Here is a 19835-nt window from a genome sequence, read left to right as displayed (position 1 = left end):
CCCTCCCTCACCTGCCCTCACCTACGCTCACCTGCCCTCACCTACCCTCCCTCACCTGCCCTCACCTGCCCTCCCTCACTTGCCCTCACCTACGCTCACCTGCCCTCACCTACCCTCACCTACCCTCCCTCACCCTCCCTCACCTGCCCTCCCTCACTTGCCCTCACCTGCCCGCCCTCACCTACCCTCCCTCACCCTCCCTCACCTGCCCTCACCTGTTCGCACCCGCCGTCCATGACGTCACAGCCGAGAACTACAGTCCCCGGCATGCCCAGCGCGTGCCCCCTCGCCCATTGGCTGTCGGTGCCGGAAGCGGCTCTCTCGTGCCGGGGGCGTGGCGGACGCCGGAAGCCGGAAGTGCGGCTGGCGCAGGTGAGTGCGGGCCCGGTGCTCGGGGGGGGTGCCGGTGGGCGACGGCCCCGATCCGGACCCTGCCCTCAGCTCCGGGCAGCGCGGGGCGGGCCCTGCGAGCCGGGCACGGCGCCCCGCGGGTCACGGGGGGCTGCAGGGGCCGTGCCGGGGCCGGTGGTCGGAGCCGGTGGTCGGGGCCGGTGTTCGGAGGCGGTGTTCGGGGCTGGTGCCGCGGGGCTGTGCCGAGCTGCTCCCGGGGGTCTGAGCTCGGTGCTTCCCGTGCTCACGGGCACAGGGGCCCGGCCCCGTGTCCCTGCACGGGGCATGGGATCAGGGGACGTTGTCCGCGCCCTGAGAGATCCGAGTTTCCCTTGGTGATGTCAAAAGCACTTTAAAGTTTTGTAAATGTGGATTAAAGAAATTAAATAAAGTACATTTAGGTGTGTATAAATGTGCAAGGAGGCGAGGAGGTGGGAGCAGGGCCCAGGCTGTGCTTCAGAGCCCAGCAGTGGCACCAGAGCCACAGGCAGGGCCTGGGCCCAGGAGGCAGAAGTGCCCTGGGCAGTGCCCAGCCCTGAGCAGAGCCCGGACAGGGGCTGGAATCTCCTCCCTGGGCTGTTCCAGAGCTGGCAGGACACGTTCCCTGTGTTTGGGAATGCAGGGGGAGGCACCAGTGACCCACCGTGGTCCCTCCAGCCTCACCCACGCTGGGATTTGTTTGCTGGCAAACCTTTCAATGATGATTATTGAGTGTCACTGTCATTTCCACACCCCCCTCCCAGGAGCCCAGCATGGAAGAATTTAAAGATGCACCCGATGAGCTGCTGAATCACCTGAAGCTGTCAGACCAGAATTGCCCAGGGACTGACCCCAGAGATGCCCAGCACCCCCAGAGCTTTGGCTGTGCCCCTTCCCCAGGCCAGCAGCACACAGAGGAGTGTTTCCATGACTGTCAGGACTCCTTTGAGGCCAAAGGAGCTGTGCTGGATGATGAAGGGAATGTTCAGCATGACGAGAGCAGCTCGAAGAAGCAGACAGAACTCGATGAAGAATACTTGCTAGAACTGGAGAAAGATATGCCAGAGGAGGAGAAACAGGTAATGAAAGCAGCAGTGTGGGGTCTGAAATGATCTGTGTGCACTCAGGGCTGGGGCTGACACAGAGGGACCTTTAAAGCTCTTGTGTGTCTGGGTTTACTGTTCTAAATCCCTTCTTTTAGGTAACAAATGTTTGTGGCTTTCCTTGCTGCTCCTAATCCTCTCGTTCCAGGGCAGGTTTTGTGTGCCTTGAGCAGCCAGGGGGTGGCTGTGACTCTACAGCCAACAGAACTCTCCCTGTTCCCTCTTGTTACTGTCTCTGCATCCCTTGCTTTCCCCTGGGTGCCTGCAAGGTGCTTCTCCAAAACTCAGCAGATTTCAGGACAGTTTTCCTGCAAGGTTGGGCTAGGGAATGCAGAGAGTTGGGATTCAGTTTGAATAGCTCCCTGTGGATTGTTTGGGCTTTAATCAAACAAAACCACATTAAATGTGTGAGGTTGTTTGCTTTCAGTGCTGTCACGTTGGACAAACTCTTCCTGCAGCAGGGGAGAGAAAAATGCAGTTTTTCATCTGTAGAAGTGATCTTTGTGTTAATACTGAAGTTCCTTGAGGTGGAAAAGCAATAGTGGGGAAGGACAACGTGGCTTAGAGTCCCCTTGAGGTAGGAGTGAGACTAAAAGTGATTCTGGTCTCTGCTGGACCTGCTGGGAATCCCTTTGGATTTCTGTTTTGGCTGGAAATGGGCAGAACAATGCTGCCAATTGTAATTTAATAATGAACAACGAGGGGGTGGGAATGTCAGGAGATGCTCTGGTGCATCCTTTGGAGGATTTTAGTTCAAACCCCTGCCCAGAGCCAGGGAGATCTCTGGCACAGCCTCTCTGCTGTTTAACTCTCCTGGAAACTTTGCTCCTATGTTTAATTAGAATTTCCTTTATTGCAGAGCCCTGGGCATCTTGGGGGCTTCTCCTGGGCTCCTTCTGGGAAGTCAGTGTCTTGTTGTTGTTGTAGGAGGGAGCTTGATTTGGGGGCTTTTGCCCAAAACAGGACATTCTCCAAATGCATCCCTCAGGTGCTGCGCAGGGGGCAAAAATCACCTTCCTTGACCTCCTCACACACAAAAATCATTTCATTGCCCTTGGGTTTTTTCCAGTCTTGAGTGAGCAGTCCCTTTCTTCTCCTTGTGTTTATTCCTGTCCAATAAGGAGCACTGTCATCGTGAGTCACCCTGGGGCTGCAGCACCAGCCTGGGACTGGAGAGCTTCAGAGAAAAACTGCTAAAAACTGGAGGGGAATTGTTCTAGAACTCTAAAAAGAGCAGCAAGGCTGGCAATTGGCTGTGTTGGTTTTCCTGCTGCTCTTGGTTTGGGTGTATTTTTAGATAATCATCTCATTTTGCACATGGATCTTTGCCTGCTGTCAAATGACCAAAATAATTGGGAATGTTGAATCTTGGCACTCAGCTTTGTGGAACTCCACTGAAAGGGGCTATGGGAGTGCAAAACAACAACTGCTCCAAACTGGGAAGATTTCCTCAGAGAAAGGCTGGAGGCAGCTGCAGCTCTCATCTTGCTGCAGGTTTATTTCCAGTGGTGTTGAGCAATTCTGCCCTTCAGAGTGGTTTGTGATTTCAGCTACCCAAACTGAGGGATTCTGGCTCTCACCAGCACCACGAGTCCTGGATCAGCAGTTTTTTGTGTTCCATGGAGAGATTTCTGAATGTTGCAGGTTTTCAAATGTGGGGTTTTTCTCTAGCAGAATATTGCTGGTGTCTCCTACAGAGCTGCGGAGCTCTGAATGCAGAGCAGTCAGGAGCTCAGACAGTTGTTACACCCCTCCCACGATCTCCCCCTGGGCAGATCACTCCTCAATTGCTGCTCCAACTCTCCTCCTTGTACTTGCTACTGATGGCCATGAATTCATTTTTTCAAGTGAAACATTCTGTATATTCTGACTGTCAAAGATTCTGTTAAATGCTGCAGCTTTTAAGAAAAAGTCCCGCAGTGCCAGTCTGCAAACAGTGCTGTACATTCATTTACTCGGAGCTTTTAAACCTTTTAAACCTCCTCCCAATGATTCAGAAGGGTTGGTTTGGGTTTTATTTTTTTGAGAAGGGCAATGTGATTTTTTTATTCATTTTTTTTATTGCAGCTCCAGCAAATGAGACAGAAATCCTCAGAAGTGTTTTTTGTTGAGGTGAGGAGCAGCCTCTCAGCAGTCCTTGCTGGGTTGTTGGTGCTGCACACCTCAGGGAGGTGGAGCACCGAGGGTGGGGATTCACAGGAGATCAAGCTGTGCTTTCAGATCCAGGGCAGTGCTGGTTGAAGCAGACATCAAACAGCAGCCTGGTGCTGGCACCTGGGGAGATGGATTTGATTTGACTGCTTGTCTGAATAACAGAAACTCCCCAGGAGCTGGTGCTGCAGCACCAACCGCAAACTGTGGGCTCAGAGCACAAGCAGAGCTGGATGTGAGCCCTGCTCCAGTCAGATTTACGGAGCTGCACCTTCACAGCTTGGGGTTTTTGTAACCAAAGCCCATTGTTGTGTTCACCAGCTGAAATAAATGGGCTCTATGGAGCCGTGTTCTGCAGTAATGAGCAGTAGGAAAAGCCTCTCGTTTATCCTGGAGGTGCAAAGGCAGGTTCTGGTCCTGGCTCTGGGTATTTCTGTGCAGATTCCAGCAGCTCAGAGTAGAAACTCTCACCTGTGCAGAGGCTGCTGCAGAGCTCAGGGGGAAGGAGCCAGTGAGTGATTGTGTGTTTTCGCTAATTACATTTCAAGAGCCCCATACAGTGAGGTTTCTAATGTTAAGCAGCAGGAATTCCTTCCAGGGAGACAGGAGGGATACTCTAAGAAACCTCTGCGCAGAGAAGCAAAATAAGAACTTGCAGGATATTAAGACACAAACCTGCAAGAAGTGTTTTTAAAAACAGAGCCCAGGCTTGCACCTCTGAGCTTTATAAGGCCTGAAATTCACCTTTCCAGGGTTTGGTTGTTGTTTCACAAGGTTGCTGCTGCTGCCTCAGCAGAGGCACTGAGCAGTAAATTGTTTTTGATGCATTCCAAGCAGATTTTTCTGCCTGGCTGTCAGTGACAGTGATGGCTTTGACGCGGGGCTGCTCTGCAGAATTAATCCAGGACACCCAGCAGCTGTTGTGGGGTCATTGTTCAGCCCAGCCCTGCTCTGAGGGACACCCTTTAATGAGGAGTTTATCCAGAGCAGGGCTCCCAATCCCCCAGCTCCTCCATCGTGGCAGATGCTGTCCTATTCTGGCCTGGGGAGCTGGAATTTTGGATATCAGTCCCTGTGCTCTGTAAGACACCAGAATAAATACCCAATATTCCTTTGTGCAGTTCCTTCTCTGGCCTTTCCATGTGCCCTGAACCTCCAGCTGGCTGGAATCTCAGTTCCTGTTCTGACAGCAGGAAATGTGTCAGCAAGACAAGCGAGAGGAGATTCTTGAGGAGTGTCTTGTGAGCAGCTCTGTAAGGATGTGGTAGAACTGATGTTAAGAAATAGGATTTTGGATTGATACCTGAGATTCTCACTGAGGTAAACAGAAAAATTTCCTTTTTTTAACCCCCCTGTTTTCTGCAGGCTCTAGGATCTGTCAGAGAACACTGACTTAGTGAAGACATTTCCTTTAAGCTGCCCCCTCCTCACCCTTCCTTTCCTCCCTGTGCCTTTGGGTTGATCCCATTGTTTTCCATAAAGGGAAGCTTCTGTATAGAATGAAACATCCTGTTACATTTTCTGACTTAAAGCCTGCATTTGAGCAGTAAATCTGTCTGCTGCAGTCATGAATTGCAAGAGCTGGTGAGAAGAATTTGAATAAAAGCTGGAATTATAATCTTCCTGCGTGATTTATAATTCTTTGAGTTTTAAACAAACAAAACTCTCTTGCTGAGTGACAACAGGAAGAGGGAAAAATCTCCCTTCATGTCCCTTTGAGTGCTGCTGTCAGATTTGAGTCTCGTGCTCAGCTGTGCATTTCTCTGGCAGGGACTGCTGCTGTCAGATCCAGGCCTTTTCCTCTGGTGCTGATGGATTTATGGGCAGCTCCTCTCTCCCTGCCCCAGGCTGCTCCTCTGGAGCAGGAAGGATGAATGGCACACTTAGGCTGGGTTTAACTGGGCTGTGACCTCCTTCCCTGTGTCTGGCAGTGCTGCTGCCGCTTCGGTGGGATTTGGTTGTAGGAAAAATAAAAGTTCTTTTCTGTGGAACCCCAGGGAGCAGGGACAGGCCAGGTCTGTCCCTGCCATTGCCCTGGAGCCTCCTAAGTGCAGCTTTAGGTGTTTCCAAGATTTGAAAAGAGCTTTTGGGCTGACTCCAACCTTCAGCTGAAATCCAAACCCTTGGACAGAGCAGTAGCTTCCCAAAACTGCAGGGGGAAGCAGACAACTGCTAATGAATGACTGAAGTGGGACTGGAAGGTGAAAAATTCGTTCCTGATCTGTGTAAAAGTCCTGTTTCTGTGCCCTCTCTGAACTCCAGGACTTTGGATTTCCCTGGTTTTGGTGACCTTCCCAAGGGCCTGTGAGGGGCAGGGTCGCTGTAAGGAGTGTCCAGAGCTGGAGCCAGGAACAGTTCCCAGCAAAGGAAATCAAGGGATCGATCCAGACACAGGAACAGCCAGAGGAAATGTTGAGGGCAATGTCACAAACGGAGGGTCTTGTTCCTTCATCCCACTGGCTGTTCAAGGATTTCATTTCCAGCTCTTCTGCTGCTCACTTCCCAAGGAAAAGGGGAATGTGTAGGTTGCTGTCTTTAATAGCAGACTAATGCTTTTATTATTATAAAAGTTACGTTTAACATCCAAATAGAATTTATTTATAATTATATAGTTATAAATAAATTGTATCAAATTCGATTTAACCCAGAGTGTTTTGGCAGAGCAGCTGAGGTGCAGGGATGTGTTTGATTTGGGTTTGTGCTTTATTGTCACGAGGCCAAGCTGTCCCTTGTCATGACTTGAGACCACCTCCAGCAGCCCTGGCTTTGCCAGGCAGGTTTGGGTTAAATACTGATTTGTTTTTCTGAGAATGTGATTGGAATTCAGTGCCCAAATTTAAGCTTTTCTAATCAGATCCCAAAAGAATCATCACCACTTACATTGTTATTTCTTCTGAACTTCAAAAGCTGTTTAAACCACATCACAATCAGTGCCTGCCTTGGAATTTGTCACCTTTGCATTGCTAAAATTCACAAAAAAACCCAAACCTTCAGATGTTGCTGCCATTGAAGAGCAGAAGATCCTAAACTGGGGGAGTTGTGCGTGAGCAGCCCCAGGGCACGGAGCAGGCCAGGGTGGCTTTTCCTGGGTGGCTTTTCCTGGGCACAGCATTCCAGGATTCAGGCTGAGCTCATTCCCTGGGGGGAGGAAGGACAGCTCCCTGGCCTTGTCCTGGAGCAGTTTGGTGGGGACCTTGTGCAAATCCCTTCAGAGTCACTTGGGATTTTCCCTGGGGACTGAGTCGGTCCCAGAGGGAATTCAGCATCCTCAGGGCACAGCTGGCTCTTCTCAGTGCTGGAGTGCTTTGGGCTTTTTCCCTGGATTTGAGCAGGTTCTCCCAGCCTCTGCGGGAGCAGCCCAGCTGAAACGGAAATTCTAAGAGTTGCCTTTCTCCTGTTCTGCCTTAGGAATTTCTGTTAAAGGAATGTGTGGCTGGAGGAATAAATAATGTATTTATTTCACACCCAGCCTGCTTTGCAGGGCAGTGCCTTGAGCCTGTGAGGGGCTCGTCCATTTTTCATGTTTTTGCGTTTTGTGGAAAAGCCAGAGGAATTGGCTTGTAGATGTTGCTTCTTGGTCAGTCATACCTGAAATGCAAATCCATCGATGTGCAGGAGGTACCCTACAGACTTCACATGTTTAAAAATACTTGGGGCACTCAGTTTGGGAGTGAAACCCATAAACCAGGGATATGTTGAAAGTGTTGGTCAGGCTCTCACAGAAATGCAAGTTTTGAACCACTGCTGCTTTGCAGGGAGCTGAGTAAATTACAAAATCATACACAGATCTCTTAAAAGTGCTTTGTTGTTTTTTCTTTTACTCCATTTTTAATACAAAGCTTATTCTTCTGAAGCTTTCTTGCTGCAAATCACTTTTTATATTGGCATTTCATGCATAATTGGGGTAAACACGTAATATTTTTTAAATAATTTGTACAAAATGAAACAAACTATTGATAATACAGGATAAACTTGATTCCAGGGTTTCAGCCTCAGGACTGGTGAGAGTGGGCTGTAGTTGTGTTCACAATAAAAATCCTTTCATTCTCGTGGAGCTGTAACTGAACCCTGAGCAGCAGAGAGTGCTCATGGCACTGAAAGGCCACTTCTAAATAGGTCATGAGCAATGAAGTCAGTGGGGTTTGTGTTTCAGGCAGCCCTTCCCCTCACCGAGGGCTGTCTGTGCAGATCTTTCCAGCAGGATCCTCATCTCAGGCCTGCCCTGTGCTCAGATGGGGCTGCTTTGTTCAGTGCCACGAAATGTTGGGATCATTTTCACCCTTTGTGCACTACAGGGTGTTTCAAAAGGCTTTTTTGTGGGGTCCAGGCAGGAATTTCTGTCTGCTCCTTTGAAAATCGAGGTGTAGCAGTTCCACATCCCCTGTGCTGAACAGCAGAGTTCTGCATTACACAGAGAATTTGGGATTTTTCATGCAGCCCGAAGCGTGGAATTTGTATGTTCACGTTTAGAAAGCACCAACTGTGTCCCTTGGGGTGTTGTGGAAGGACTTGGGGAAGGGTTTGTCAGCCCTCCCTGAGCAAAGGCATTGCCTGAATAATCGGGCATGCTTTGTGTGCCCTGTGTTTTGTGGGGTTTCTTTAAAATGTGAGCAGTAGTGGGTGTTGGAAAAGCTTTTTAATAGGCAGTAGGAACGAATTTGATGGTCTGGGCATGTATCAAAGGGGTCAGGCGAGATTTTACTGTGGAATTCTGTGTCATGACTCGGTGTCCTTCCACTGAGCCTGATCTGTTCTCGAGGTGGTGCCAGTGGTCAGGTGAATCAATTCCCAAAGCCAATAAAAGCAGGAGGAAGAACCTGAGATTTTGAGCTGTTTGTCAGCTCCTTGGCATAGCTGGGAGCTGGTGCAGTGCTCCACACTCTGTACTATATTTAGCTGTTTCCAAGGAGATGTTCTGTGTGATATTGATAATTGCATTAATCCTTGATTCACACAATCTGCAGGAAAGGAAACTGCTCCTTTTCCTACTGTTGGCTTTTTAATTGCTCAGTGATCTGTAATTTACAGACACCTCCATTGAAGTCCTTTGTGTGCTGGGAGAAAAATCAGTGCTCCAAGGATGGCTTTTGTAGCACAGGATGACTCCTGAGCTCTGTGATGTTCCTGCCTTTCCCTGCTTTGTTCCAGGGATGTCTGCACTGTCAGAGGCTTGAAGGGATGGCTCGGTGACGTCCTGAGTTTTCTGTGTCACAGGCTGAGAGCCTGAGCGTGGCCTCCCCTAGTGCCAAGATGTTCATGGTTGAAAACACAGCTCTGCTCACATGTGCAGTTCTCACTGGACAAAGAACCTGCTTCTGGGGGTTCTTTCTGCCTAAGAGATCTTCCTCAGCCTGGACCTTTTCCTTGTGCATCTCTGAAAATAACCAGAATTTCTGAGGTGGAATTATTTCAAGCAAAACTTTTGAGACTTTACATTTAAAATATATTCTGCGTAGTTGACCTGCAGCGAGTGAATGAAATGCAGTTGGAAAGGAGAAGCAAACAGGCAGCCAAAAGCTGATGTGTTGGTTTAAAGCATGGAATTCTCCATGGATGCTCTCCCTGCATCCTGGTGCCTGTGAAGTGGAGCTTTTTAATTGCCTCGCTGTTACACTCCAGTGTTTCATGGGGATGTAAAGGATTTCATGTCACAGGGTCTACAAGCAGATCTTGGCAGAGTTAAAGCTCTTCAGGTTATGTTTTATTCTGCTTCCCTTCCATACTTTATTTGGAACTGCAGCTGACCTAGTTGTTCATTTCAGTGAAATACTCTGAGACATTGTCTTTTCTTTTGTAGAAAAGAAGAAAGGAGAGCACGGGGCTGAAGGAGAAAGGAAATGAGCACTTCAAGAAGGGAGGTGGGTTGATCATCTCTGAGCACCCCGTGGATGTTAGAGAATCTCACGTTGGTACTGAGCCATCGTGCTGGTGTGCAGAAAACCCTGAGGAAGATCTCACCCCGTCCCTGTTGAATTTTATCCCCTCTTTCATTTTTCATCCAGCTCTAGAGAAGAGACAGAGATATCAGAGCTCCTTTAGAGTTGTTTAGATCCCAAAGATTTGGGTACTGAAGCAGGATTCCTGTGAAAGCTGAGTGTTTGCATACAAACCCATGGATTTTGGATTGCCTTCCAAGAGCCAGGGTTTCTCTTACTGATCAGAAAAGGCTTCCTCAGGGCCCTGAGCTGGGCTGATGGTTGTGCTTAGAACTGATGCAAGATTCGGGGCTCTGTAGCTGTCTTGTACCTTTACACATTGATTTGAATGAACAAACACAAGGGGGGAAGTGGTTTAAACACTGCTTTGATTGACTCTGCTGGTGGGTGGAGGATTCCCAGAGAAAGCAGGAAATGCAAGGAACCTGTGTGCCCTGAGGAGCAGGCAGAGGCTGCAGGTGTCTCACTGTGTGCTCCTGGGAACGATCCCCAGCTCTGGAAGGCATCAGAGAGGGCAGGAGGGAGCTGCTGAGGCCAGGAGAGCCACAGGCCTGGAGTGCTGCTGGAGTCTCATCCCCGGCCTCTCCTGGACAGCCCCTCTGATCTTCAGGTCAGCTGAAGGTGATGTGGTCAGAAAAGCTCCCTGCAGCTGCTCTGAGCAGCTACAGAGCACTGACAGCTTTCAGCACTCCATCCAAAGGGATTCCACTTCTGCTCAAAGAGCAAACAATGTCAGGGGTGAGAATTACATCCACATCCTGCTGCACTTGTTGCATTCAGCTCAGGGGTATATTCCTGCTTTTGTAAGCAATTAAGTCAGTTTTAAAATAATGGATTGTATTTATGTACTTAGTGATGTTCTTTGAGAGCAGCTACTGATTCTGGTGTCACATCGCCAGATACTGAGAATCGTTTCCAAAGGAATCTCAGCCATGGGGTTCAGTGATTTGAAATAAATTGTTTGGTTTGGTTTTTTCCTGTTCTCTGCAGACTATGGAGAGGCAGAAGACTCCTACACCAAGGCTCTGCAGGTTTGCCCAGCCTGCTTCCAGAAGGACAGGGCTGTTCTGTTCTCAAACAGAGCTGCTGCAAAAATGAAACAGGTGAGTGTTGGTTTTGTTCTGTGTCACCCTGGGTTGAGGCTGGCACAAATGCCAGCCAGCCCCACCTTGTCCCCAGCCCAGAGCACTGAATGCCACCTCCAGCCCTTCCTGGGACACCCCCAGGGCTGGGGACAAGAAGAAATATGACTTCAGTATAACAAAACTGTTTTGTGTTCTAGGACAAGACAGAGGCTGCCCTGAGTGACTGCACCAAAGGTACTTTTTTCTCTCTGTGCTGCCCTTGTGCCAGATTTTTATGCATAAATTGTGTCATTTAGTGCCTTTACTGCAGAGCTGTAAATTTGGGCATAAGGATCTTTAAAGAATACAGAAAACACCTGATTTGTATTACTTATTTTGTAAAATGTCTGTCAGACCTTTCCTGTCTGCAGTAATTTGCTTTCTATTCTCTTGCACCATAAGGCTGCAGTTTGTACTTGGTTTTAAGAGCAAAGTCTTTTCTGTGGAAACTGTTTCCACACCTGTGATTTCAAACCCACTTCCACCTGCCATCCTCCCAAATCCTGACTTAATCCCAGATTCCAAAGAACTCTGAGGCTTTATAGAGTTAAAAGCATTATCAAGTCCCTTTCCTGCACAGCTTTTTCTTTGTCACCAGGGCTTCTGTTCCCCTGTTCCTGCCCTGCACAGTTCTCTCTCTGCACCTTCTGGTGGAATCAGTTCAGCTGTGCTTTGCTTTATTGCTTCCACCCACTCACCCACCCTCGAGTGTTTGTTAAACTCCCTGTGACAGCTGGGGAAAAAAATCCAAATTACCAATCAGAGAACTAATCCAGTGGCCGTGTGCCAGCACTGCCTGCTCAGAAATGGGAGCTGTGCTTGCTGAAAGGGCTCCTGGAGGTACCAAATCCTCCCTAGCCTCTCTCACTGCGGCTTTGCCTGGCTTTGGTGCTGCTGCTTTCTGAAAAACACCTTGAATTTTGCAGTGGCTCAGAGGGAATCAATGTGCTTTGAGCAGGGAGACTTCAGCTGCCAGGGCCTGCCGCTCCCCAGGGACGGGAGCACAGCAGAGCAATTCAGTCACCTGCAGCGTGCTGACTGTGCCACTGCCTTTGTCCTTCCAGAGGAAACAAACTGCAATATTTCTGAGATTTAATTGTCCCCAGAACCATTTTAATGGGCTGGGAAATATAAAGTGGACAGACCCCTTTTTGTGAGGAAAAATCCCTCCCAGTCCCTCTTTCTGAGGTGAAATCTTTCACATTCCCTGTTTCTGTGAGGAAAATGGATGAAGGAATTCTTGAGGGATTACCATGTGGAGGTTACTGCTGAGTTTAGCATTCATTCTGAACTGCCACTGCAAACAGCCCTGGCTGCCAAGGGAATGAGGGGAGGAAAAGCTGAGATTCGGTCAGGATGCCCCTCTGCCAGCTCATGGAGCTGAAATCACTGTTTGTGCATTCCCAGCACAATCTGGACTGTTTGATACTAAATTCAGAAGAGCTCCAGAAATTCTCCTGGAGTTTGTCTCCACTTGAACTGAGATAAGCGTGGCAAGGCTGATTTTCCCTGCTGTGTGTGTCTGGAGGGATATTTAACTTCAGCTGCAATCTAATAATAGCCACTTGCTAAACGCACAAAAACTGAAATATCTTGCAGGTCCTTCACATTTCTGTAGCATCACATAGAATCCCTGCCTGGATAGGATTGCACATTTAAAGCTTTGTGGTCATAAATCACTTCCATCTGTGAGAGGCTGTGGACGTTAAATGAAATATGATCATGAAACTGTCCCAGGCAGCTGTTTCTGAATTCTGCCTCTGCTTGATCCTGAGTTACATTCTAAGGACAACTTACAAATGTAATACACACTTCAGAATTCATTTGAGGGCTGGAGAAAGGCTTCAAGTACAATCCTGGGCTTTGCTTTTGTTTTCCAGCTGTGGAATTAGACCCTCACTATATCAGAGCTTTGCTGAGGAGAGCAGAACTTTATGAAAAAACAGAAAAATTAGATGAAGCTCTGGAAGATTATAAGGCAGTCCTAGAAAAAGACCCATCAGTTCATCAAGCCAGAGAAGCTTGCATGGTAAGTTTAAGCCTTTCAGTAAACTTTGGCCTAATTTATTTATTATTATTTTAGTTCAGCTTCACACCAGTGAACCTGCAATGGATTCTGCCTCAGAAGGAAAAAAAAAACCCTCATGTGCATCACCTGCAAATCTGTCTCTAAACCCACTCTGAATATGTTGTTACAAAAATCTTTATGAAAAGCTTAATTGTTCGAAGTCTCCATTTGGGGAAATAAATCATTAGCAGTGATTCTGCCCCCCTTTTCCCCACACTGTGGTGTTGTAAGTGACAGATTAGAAACAGCTTTTATGGCATATTAGGCAAGAAACCTTGCCTGGAATGATTTCCTGGGGGACTGGATCAGTTGCACTGATGGCAGAAAATATTCTGCTTAACTGTGTGAGCGCTGTTGGTGCTGAGGGGTGACCCCATAAAACAGCTGAGCTCCTACAAAGGAGCTGCTGCCTCTGGAGCTGGGCCGGGGCTTCCCCTGGGCCAGGAGCTGCTCCCCAGGGAATGGGCACAGCCCTGAGGCTGCCAGAGCTCCAGGAGGGTTTGGACACCATTCCCAGGGATGGGATTGCTGGGGGTCTGTGCAGGGCCAGGAGCTGGGCTGGTGATCCTGGAGGTCTCTTCCCACTCAGGATAATCCAGAATTCTGAGTCAGACCCCCAGGGGTGGCTGCTTCTGTTCAGGCTCTTTGGAACCTCTCTAAGTACAAACACTGTCCTTGGGCCTCTGCAAAGGCAGGATTTTCTCTCAGGGACCGAGCCCTGGCCCAGCCCCAGAAGGGGATCTCCAGCAGTGCTGCTGCTCCTCTGGCCGTCCTTCAGGCCCAGGTCAGAATGCTCAGGGTTTATTCCTGATTTCTGTGCCTGGGCAGTGCAGAGGGTGGGGGTTCCACCCCCTCCTGCTCCCTGACCTCCCTTGGCCAGGCAGAGCTTTTGGCTGCACAACCCTTGGGACAAATTCCCTCAAATTACCCTGCACTGGCATTTGGGGTGCTCTGCCTTGAGCTGGTCCTTGTCAGATTCGAGGGGAGAAGCAAAATATTGAGACTGAAGCTTAAAAGTCCCTCTTGAAAAGCTGTTAAGGAAATCTGACAGCTATAATTTTACACTTTTCAAATATTCATCATAAATCTCTGAATTTCATAATAAAAACCCCAAGTTTCAGCTGTTGACTCCACATACCTGGGGACATCTCTAACCTGGAGGAGGCTGAGCAGCTTTGCTCTCTTGTAAGGTCAAAGTGTCTCTGCTTTGCAGGAATGTCACAGGATCTTTTCCCCCTCACTGGCAATGAAAATGATGCCTCAAGAAAATCTTCAAATTGGCTTCATTCACAGTTGGAGCAAATCTTCCTCCTCCCTGCCCACAGGAATGATCTCACACCGCTCCAGGGAACGTCATGACCCTGTTAAATGACGGGTTAAAATATGAAATGCACAAGAGTTCTTTGATTCTTGATTTGGTACCTGCTCCAGTACTTGAGGCCTGTGTGTATTTCAGGAGTGCAGAGCTGGGGTTCTGATTTCAATCCTCAGTTATTTTTGACTTTTTCAATGCCAGAGTAAACAGTTTGGAATTATCATGGTTTGTGGTCAAATCATCCCTGTTGCTGCTTTCCCAGAAAGTTTCATTATATGGAAGCCATGGTTAGGTTTGGGTTTTCACAGGTGTGTAACTGCTGGGAGAATTTCAGCTTCCACACGGTTTTTGAGGGATTTTAGGGCAGATAAAGTGATTTCCCAGAAGCAGTTGTACTTTGGGATAACTATCACAGACAGCAGATGAAAATGGGTGTCCATAAGGACATTCCTGTCATGGGAAATGCTGAGTGTGTGGATTAGCAGTGTTCAGAGTCTGGAGCAGGGACTGCACATCAGGATTTGTGTCTCTGTCACTGCTGACGTTCAAAATGGGAGCATTTTTGAAAGCAGGGATCTGATTCCAGGTTTTTTCTCTCCACAGAGATTACCACAGCAAATTGAGGAGAGGAATGAAAAATTAAAGAAAGAAATGTTGGGTGAGTAGCATGTACTTCTATAAAAACCTTCATAATCTCCTAGTAAAAAAAAATGCACGAATAGAATCTCTTGTATAAAATTTAAAGGAGGTAGATCTGAAAGGAAATATTTGTTCAGTGTTAAACAAAATTCCTGATTTCTTTGTAGCTCACAATTGCTTGGTTTCACCTGCAGTAAACTGAAGACAAGGAATTCTCCCATGCAGAAAAGGCCATTAGTTCCATTTAAAGACAGAAAACTCAAAACTTTCTAAAACAATTTCATAGTGATGTGATTAAGAGCTGAGGAAAATGGTCTGACACAGCCCAACTGCTCAGCCATTTCTCCCTGCAAATAAACCCTCAAAGCAAACATTCCCATGAAAGGGATAAACCAGGGCTTTCACTAAACCTGTGCCTAAAGGAACTCCCCCAGCTGGAATAACTGGGGATGTTTGATCTGGGGGCTGAAGATATAAATGTGATTCTTTCTGTAGCACTTCCAGCCCAGAGACCTCCAAGTGTTCATGTTTGCCTTGATTTATTCAGCATTTCATTGCTGGCTGGCTGGAGGCTGAACTGGACCTACCCAGGGTGAGCGCCAGGAGCGGATTTACATTTCCTAAGGCTGTGTTTGGTGGGAAGGGAAGGGAAGGCAGGGTTTGGCTGTTTTGCAGAAAATCAGGTCAAACAAACTCAGCCTGTCTTTCACACTGATTCTCGATATATTTGGGAAGAAGAGGCTGTTTCAGCTTATGCTGATGTTTTTCTGGAATTTCTTTTCTGCAGCCTCTGATTTGCTCTGGCTTTGTTCTGCTCTGAGCTAGCAGTGTGTCAGTGGGGTTTACAGAGCTTTACAGGATCACAGTCTGCTTCCCCCACTGTGCTGAGAGCAAGCCCCAGGTAAAGCAGGTTAAAGGTGATGGGGATAAATAAATGACAAATGCAGAAAATCTCCAGAAGGATCAGGCCCATTGGTAGGACATGGGATGGCTTTCAGCACAGAGTGATATGAAAATATTCCTGATCTTTGCTGAACTCTCAAGGGCTTCACTAATCACAAGGGATTTGCCTGGAACAGTAAATCCAACCCTAGTTCTGCCCTGCTGGTTTTTCCCTGGATGTCAGACTAGGTGGGATCGCTTTTAACAGTGTTAATACTTTAAAGGTAGTTGAGATTTCAGAACTGAACTGGGCTTTTGGGAACTATTTCAGACTGTTTCTGTCTGGGATTCTGGAGAAAGAAATCCCTTCTCAGTGATGTCACACGAGGCGTTCAAGCAGCTGGAGAGCCAGACTGGATGTGTATATCCATCCCCAGCCTGCTGTGTGACAGCATTGTCACAGCTCTGGTTAAATGACAGTGACGTGGTGGCAGTGGGGTTGAGCTTAGCACTGCTGTCACACAAACGGAGGGGTTTCTAGAAAACATTCTCTTGAAGTGAAGTCAGGAATGTGGGCAGCTCCTTCTCCTGATTTTCCAAGGTTCCCTGTGTGCTGTTGTTAAGGGAGGCAGTGGTGGTGCCATGGAGCTGCCCATGGAGGAAGGAAGCACTTGCCAAGGTTTGCAAACTGCTGCAGTTCTGTCTGAGGTCAGGGGAGAGCCCTGGAGGGGGGCTCAGATAGGATTTGTGGAGGGAGTGGGAGAAGAGAAACTCGATGGAATGTGGTGGTTCCGAGATTCATTTGGATTGTTTTGTTGTACAGTGAATTTGTTGGAAGCTGTTCCCCACTTTTCCACCCTTTCTGATTGCGTTTCCACTGCCAGGATGGACCTGGCTCGTGGCACTGTGGCTGGAGCTGGGTGACTGGGCTTAGACAGTGCCAGGGGGACATTCCTGCCTTCCCACAGAGCAGCTCAGGTGCCTGGGTTGTATTCCAGGCTTTGGGGCTCCAGGACAGCAAGACTGAGGCATCCTGAGAGTTCCAAGCCAGGCCTGCTCCAGGAGCACTGACATTAAACTGGAATTAGGAACAATGTCCCAGTTTGTGCTTTGCCGCCTTTGGATATTGGACTGATCCTCAGTCAGTGAATTAGCCTATCCTCATTTTGCTGAGCTTTTATTCTTTCAACTCAAACAAGCCCTGGGTTGCGCAACCATCTCCCAGTGACGTGCAACTGGAGCTGTGTACAAACAAACCCAGCTAAATGGAGTGCATCCTCCTCCTTCCCAAGTGTGTTTCCTGTTTCCCTGGGCTGCAGCTCATTTCTGTCCGAGGCTGAAGCCCTTGTGCAGTGCTTGTGTGTAATAACCCAGAGCACACATTCCTGGCTGGATTTTCCTTGAGGGCCATGTGACTGCCGAGGCTGATGTCACCAGAAAAATCCCGTTTTGTGGCCAAGCCCTCGTGCTGTGTGTCCTCAAGGACCTCCCTTTTCCAAGGCTGACATTTGTATTTCAGTTATTTCCATGATTTGTTCAGCTCTGCTGCCACTGAAGTGTGCTCAGGATGAAGTGACCCCTGAGTTCACACCAAAGAGAGCTGGACCTGGAGCAGCCTTGGGAAGGAGCTTTTCCCTCTGTACTTCCATGAGCATCCTCTTCCTCAGTGACTGTCTTCTGGGAGGGGGGTGTATCTCTCTCCTTAAAGCCAACAATTTCCTGTCTTGTTTAGAGACTTTTATAATTATTGTGATATCTGGGACCACTCCTTTGGGGAGAGGGTGTGAGGAGAGAAGAGCTTTGGAATGGTTTTAGCACCTCACCTGGCCCTTCCTGCCAAAAAGAGATTTTTCCAGCTACCTGAGATCAGCAAAGAGATTTATTGGGCTTTGTGCCTAAAGAATTGAGGTTTTGTTATGTTATGTTGTATTTGCAGCTAAGCTGCTAAACCCCAACCCTGCACAAGGTGATTCTGAGTAGTTAAACCCCATCCAAATTACAGTTACAGCTCAGTCCTCATTTAACATTTAGGGAAGGGAGAAGGATTTGCCCTTGCTCTTTTAATTGCTTAAAAATGTTGGTGATACAAGAAGTTACGCAGAGAGGAGACCTCATCAGGAAATTTGTCTTTTCTCCAAAAGAATTCTTTACACAAGCAAGATGGAGCTTTTCAACTTCCAAACCCCACATTAACACCAGCAACTAAGCCAGAATTATTGCCAGAGAGACTGAATAGCAATTAATTTTGGCTGTTACATCTTAATGTAAATTGTGAGTAATCTTTTCCTGCATCTGCCTCTTTCAGTAGGGTGTTGAATTGCAGTTTAGGTGAGTAATGAATCCTGAGTCCTAAATTGATTTTTACATTTCTGTTTTCTTGTTAACCTCTGAATATTTGCTTTGGTGAAGAACCTGAACGTGCTGGAGTTGCAGCAGGAAAATAAACAGGGTGTGTTTGAAAGAAAAAGAGCAAAATGTGTGAGAATAAGGGCAGAGGGAGGAGAGGGTGACCCTGCTTGGGGACAGGGAGTGTTGGAGCCTGGGCAGCCTCTGCAGCTGAGTCCCAGCTCCACGTGGTGCCTTTTCCTTCCTCCCAGCACAGGCTCTGAGGGAGCTTTTCTTTCGGAGCCCTTAATTTAGGGCTGAAAGGAGCTGTGGGAGGAGGAGACAGAGCTTCCCTACAATGCTGGGTTTGTGTGTGCCAGGACAGCAGCAGCGGCTCCGGGCTGGAGTGCCCGGAAAAGCCAAGGCTTTCTTCTGCCTCATTAACAATTAATTAATTCAGTGTGGCTGCCCCAGAGCCTGCCTGGGGAGGGAGAGAGCAGGAAGGTGAGCTGGGATGTGCTGGTGGGATTATCATAACACCCCAAATCCGTGCTGTGCTGGGGAGCTTCTCCCAGGAGCCGCTGCAGCTGCAGGGTGGTGCCGGGGCAGTCAGGGGTGTTTGTGGGTTTGGAAAAGAGCATCCAGCCTGCAATTGGAAAAGACCTTTCCCAGTGTCCTGCCAGGCAAACTCTGCTCTCCTGCCCAGCCGTGCCAGATTCTGCAGGATTCTCCACAAAGACACTTCTCACCCCAGACCTGAAGCTCAGCTGTGGCCAAATGTTTGACAACTCTTCATGTCACTCGGGATTTTATTAACTCTCATACTCTGTGGATATTTAACAATGATTTTTAATTCCTGCTAAGAGCCTAAATATTGACAAAATGCAGAGCATTCCTGAGCATTTACCTGATGGATAAATCAGCAGGGCTGGGCTGTGCAGCTGGGTGTGATTCCATGGGAGTTTTCCCTCTGCTCAGCTCTCACCTCGTTCTCTTGGAATGTCATTGCAGGCAAACTGAAGGATCTGGGCAATCTGGTCCTGCGCCCCTTTGGCCTGTCAACAGAGAACTTCCAGATCAAACAGGATTCATCAACTGGCTCCTACTCCATCAATTTTGTTCAAAACCCCAACAACAACAGATAACGTGCATTCAGTGTGGCTCTGCACGTGCCATGCCGGGATCCAGCAAACCAACACCCTCCACCCCCAGGGGAAGCAGAGACTCAGCAAACTCATTTCCCAGCTTGTGAGATTATTTGCAATGTGGATGTAAAGCAACTCATTCAACTTCTCATAGTGATAACTGTGTCCAGTGTGTGATTTATTCTTTTTTTTATATATATTTTTTTCCCCTTCCCTTGCGGTGTTTGGCTTTTCCAAGAGGCACTTCCTTGGTTTGGCCCACTCAGTGCTGGCAGCAGCAGTTCAGGGCAATCCAAAGGCTGGAACAAAGGCTGGTGATGTCCTGGGAATGGGGAAATCCAGCAGCAGCTCTGCCCCACCCTCAGCGGGGTGGGACTGGCACCCCTGGACACAGCTCTGCCCTGGAATCATGGATCTTGTAATAAAGGCTTGGTACTTCTGCTCTTTGGGTTGTGAGGTTCTTGCCTGGGCTCAGCCCTCCCCAAGGTGGGTTTGTTGTTAAAGGTCCCACAAATAACGTTCATGAGGAGCAGCAGTGTTGTCGTTAAACTTCATGCCACCCTTCCAGCAGTTTGTTTACTGGGTATTCATTTTTCTGAAGGCAACAATGACATTTTGTGCCTCCCTCTCTATCTGCACACCTTGTAAAGGTACCTTGAAATGAAATGTGCTTGTCTGAGACCCATTGATATTGCAGGGATCCACAGGAGTTGATTGCAGGAGGTTTCCACAGTAACTGGACCTTGAGGACTTAGAAGTATTTCTAGAATGAGATGAT

General features: G+C 48.2%; 1 protein-coding gene across 1 annotated transcript; it reads left to right on the top strand.

Annotated features, from left to right (window-relative positions):
* The first annotated feature begins 288 nt into the window (after positions 1 to 288).
* Positions 289 to 19500, top strand: TTC1 (tetratricopeptide repeat domain 1). Its single transcript, XM_040078439.1, has 8 exons — positions 289 to 372; positions 1134 to 1448; positions 9421 to 9481; positions 10550 to 10662; positions 10842 to 10878; positions 12564 to 12712; positions 14670 to 14724; positions 18924 to 19500. The coding sequence occupies exons 2-8, from the start codon at positions 1143 to 1145 to the stop codon at positions 19055 to 19057; spliced, it is 855 nt and encodes a 284-aa protein (XP_039934373.1). The 5' UTR covers positions 289 to 372; positions 1134 to 1142; the 3' UTR covers positions 19058 to 19500.
* The last annotated feature ends 335 nt before the right edge of the window (positions 19501 to 19835 follow it).

This window comes from Hirundo rustica, chromosome 14 (assembly GCF_015227805.2).
Source record: "Hirundo rustica isolate bHirRus1 chromosome 14, bHirRus1.pri.v3, whole genome shotgun sequence".
NCBI classification, from domain to species: Eukaryota; Metazoa; Chordata; class Aves; order Passeriformes; family Hirundinidae; genus Hirundo; species Hirundo rustica.
The sequence above is the reverse complement of the archived record's forward strand: the minus strand, read 5'-3'. Positions and strand labels throughout refer to the sequence as shown.

Bases quoted from the DNA above. Each gene is read 5' to 3' on its own strand.
- TTC1 (XM_040078439.1), top strand. From the start codon at position 1,143: ATGGAAGAATTTAAAGATGCACCCGATGAGCTGCTGAATCACCTGAAG. The intron at 1,449-9,420 runs GTAATGAAAGCA...TTTCTTTTGTAG, and splicing joins TGCCAGAGGAGGAGAAACAG to AAAAGAAGAAAGGAGAGCAC. The intron at 10,879-12,563 runs GTACTTTTTTCT...TTTGTTTTCCAG, and splicing joins CCTGAGTGACTGCACCAAAG to CTGTGGAATTAGACCCTCAC.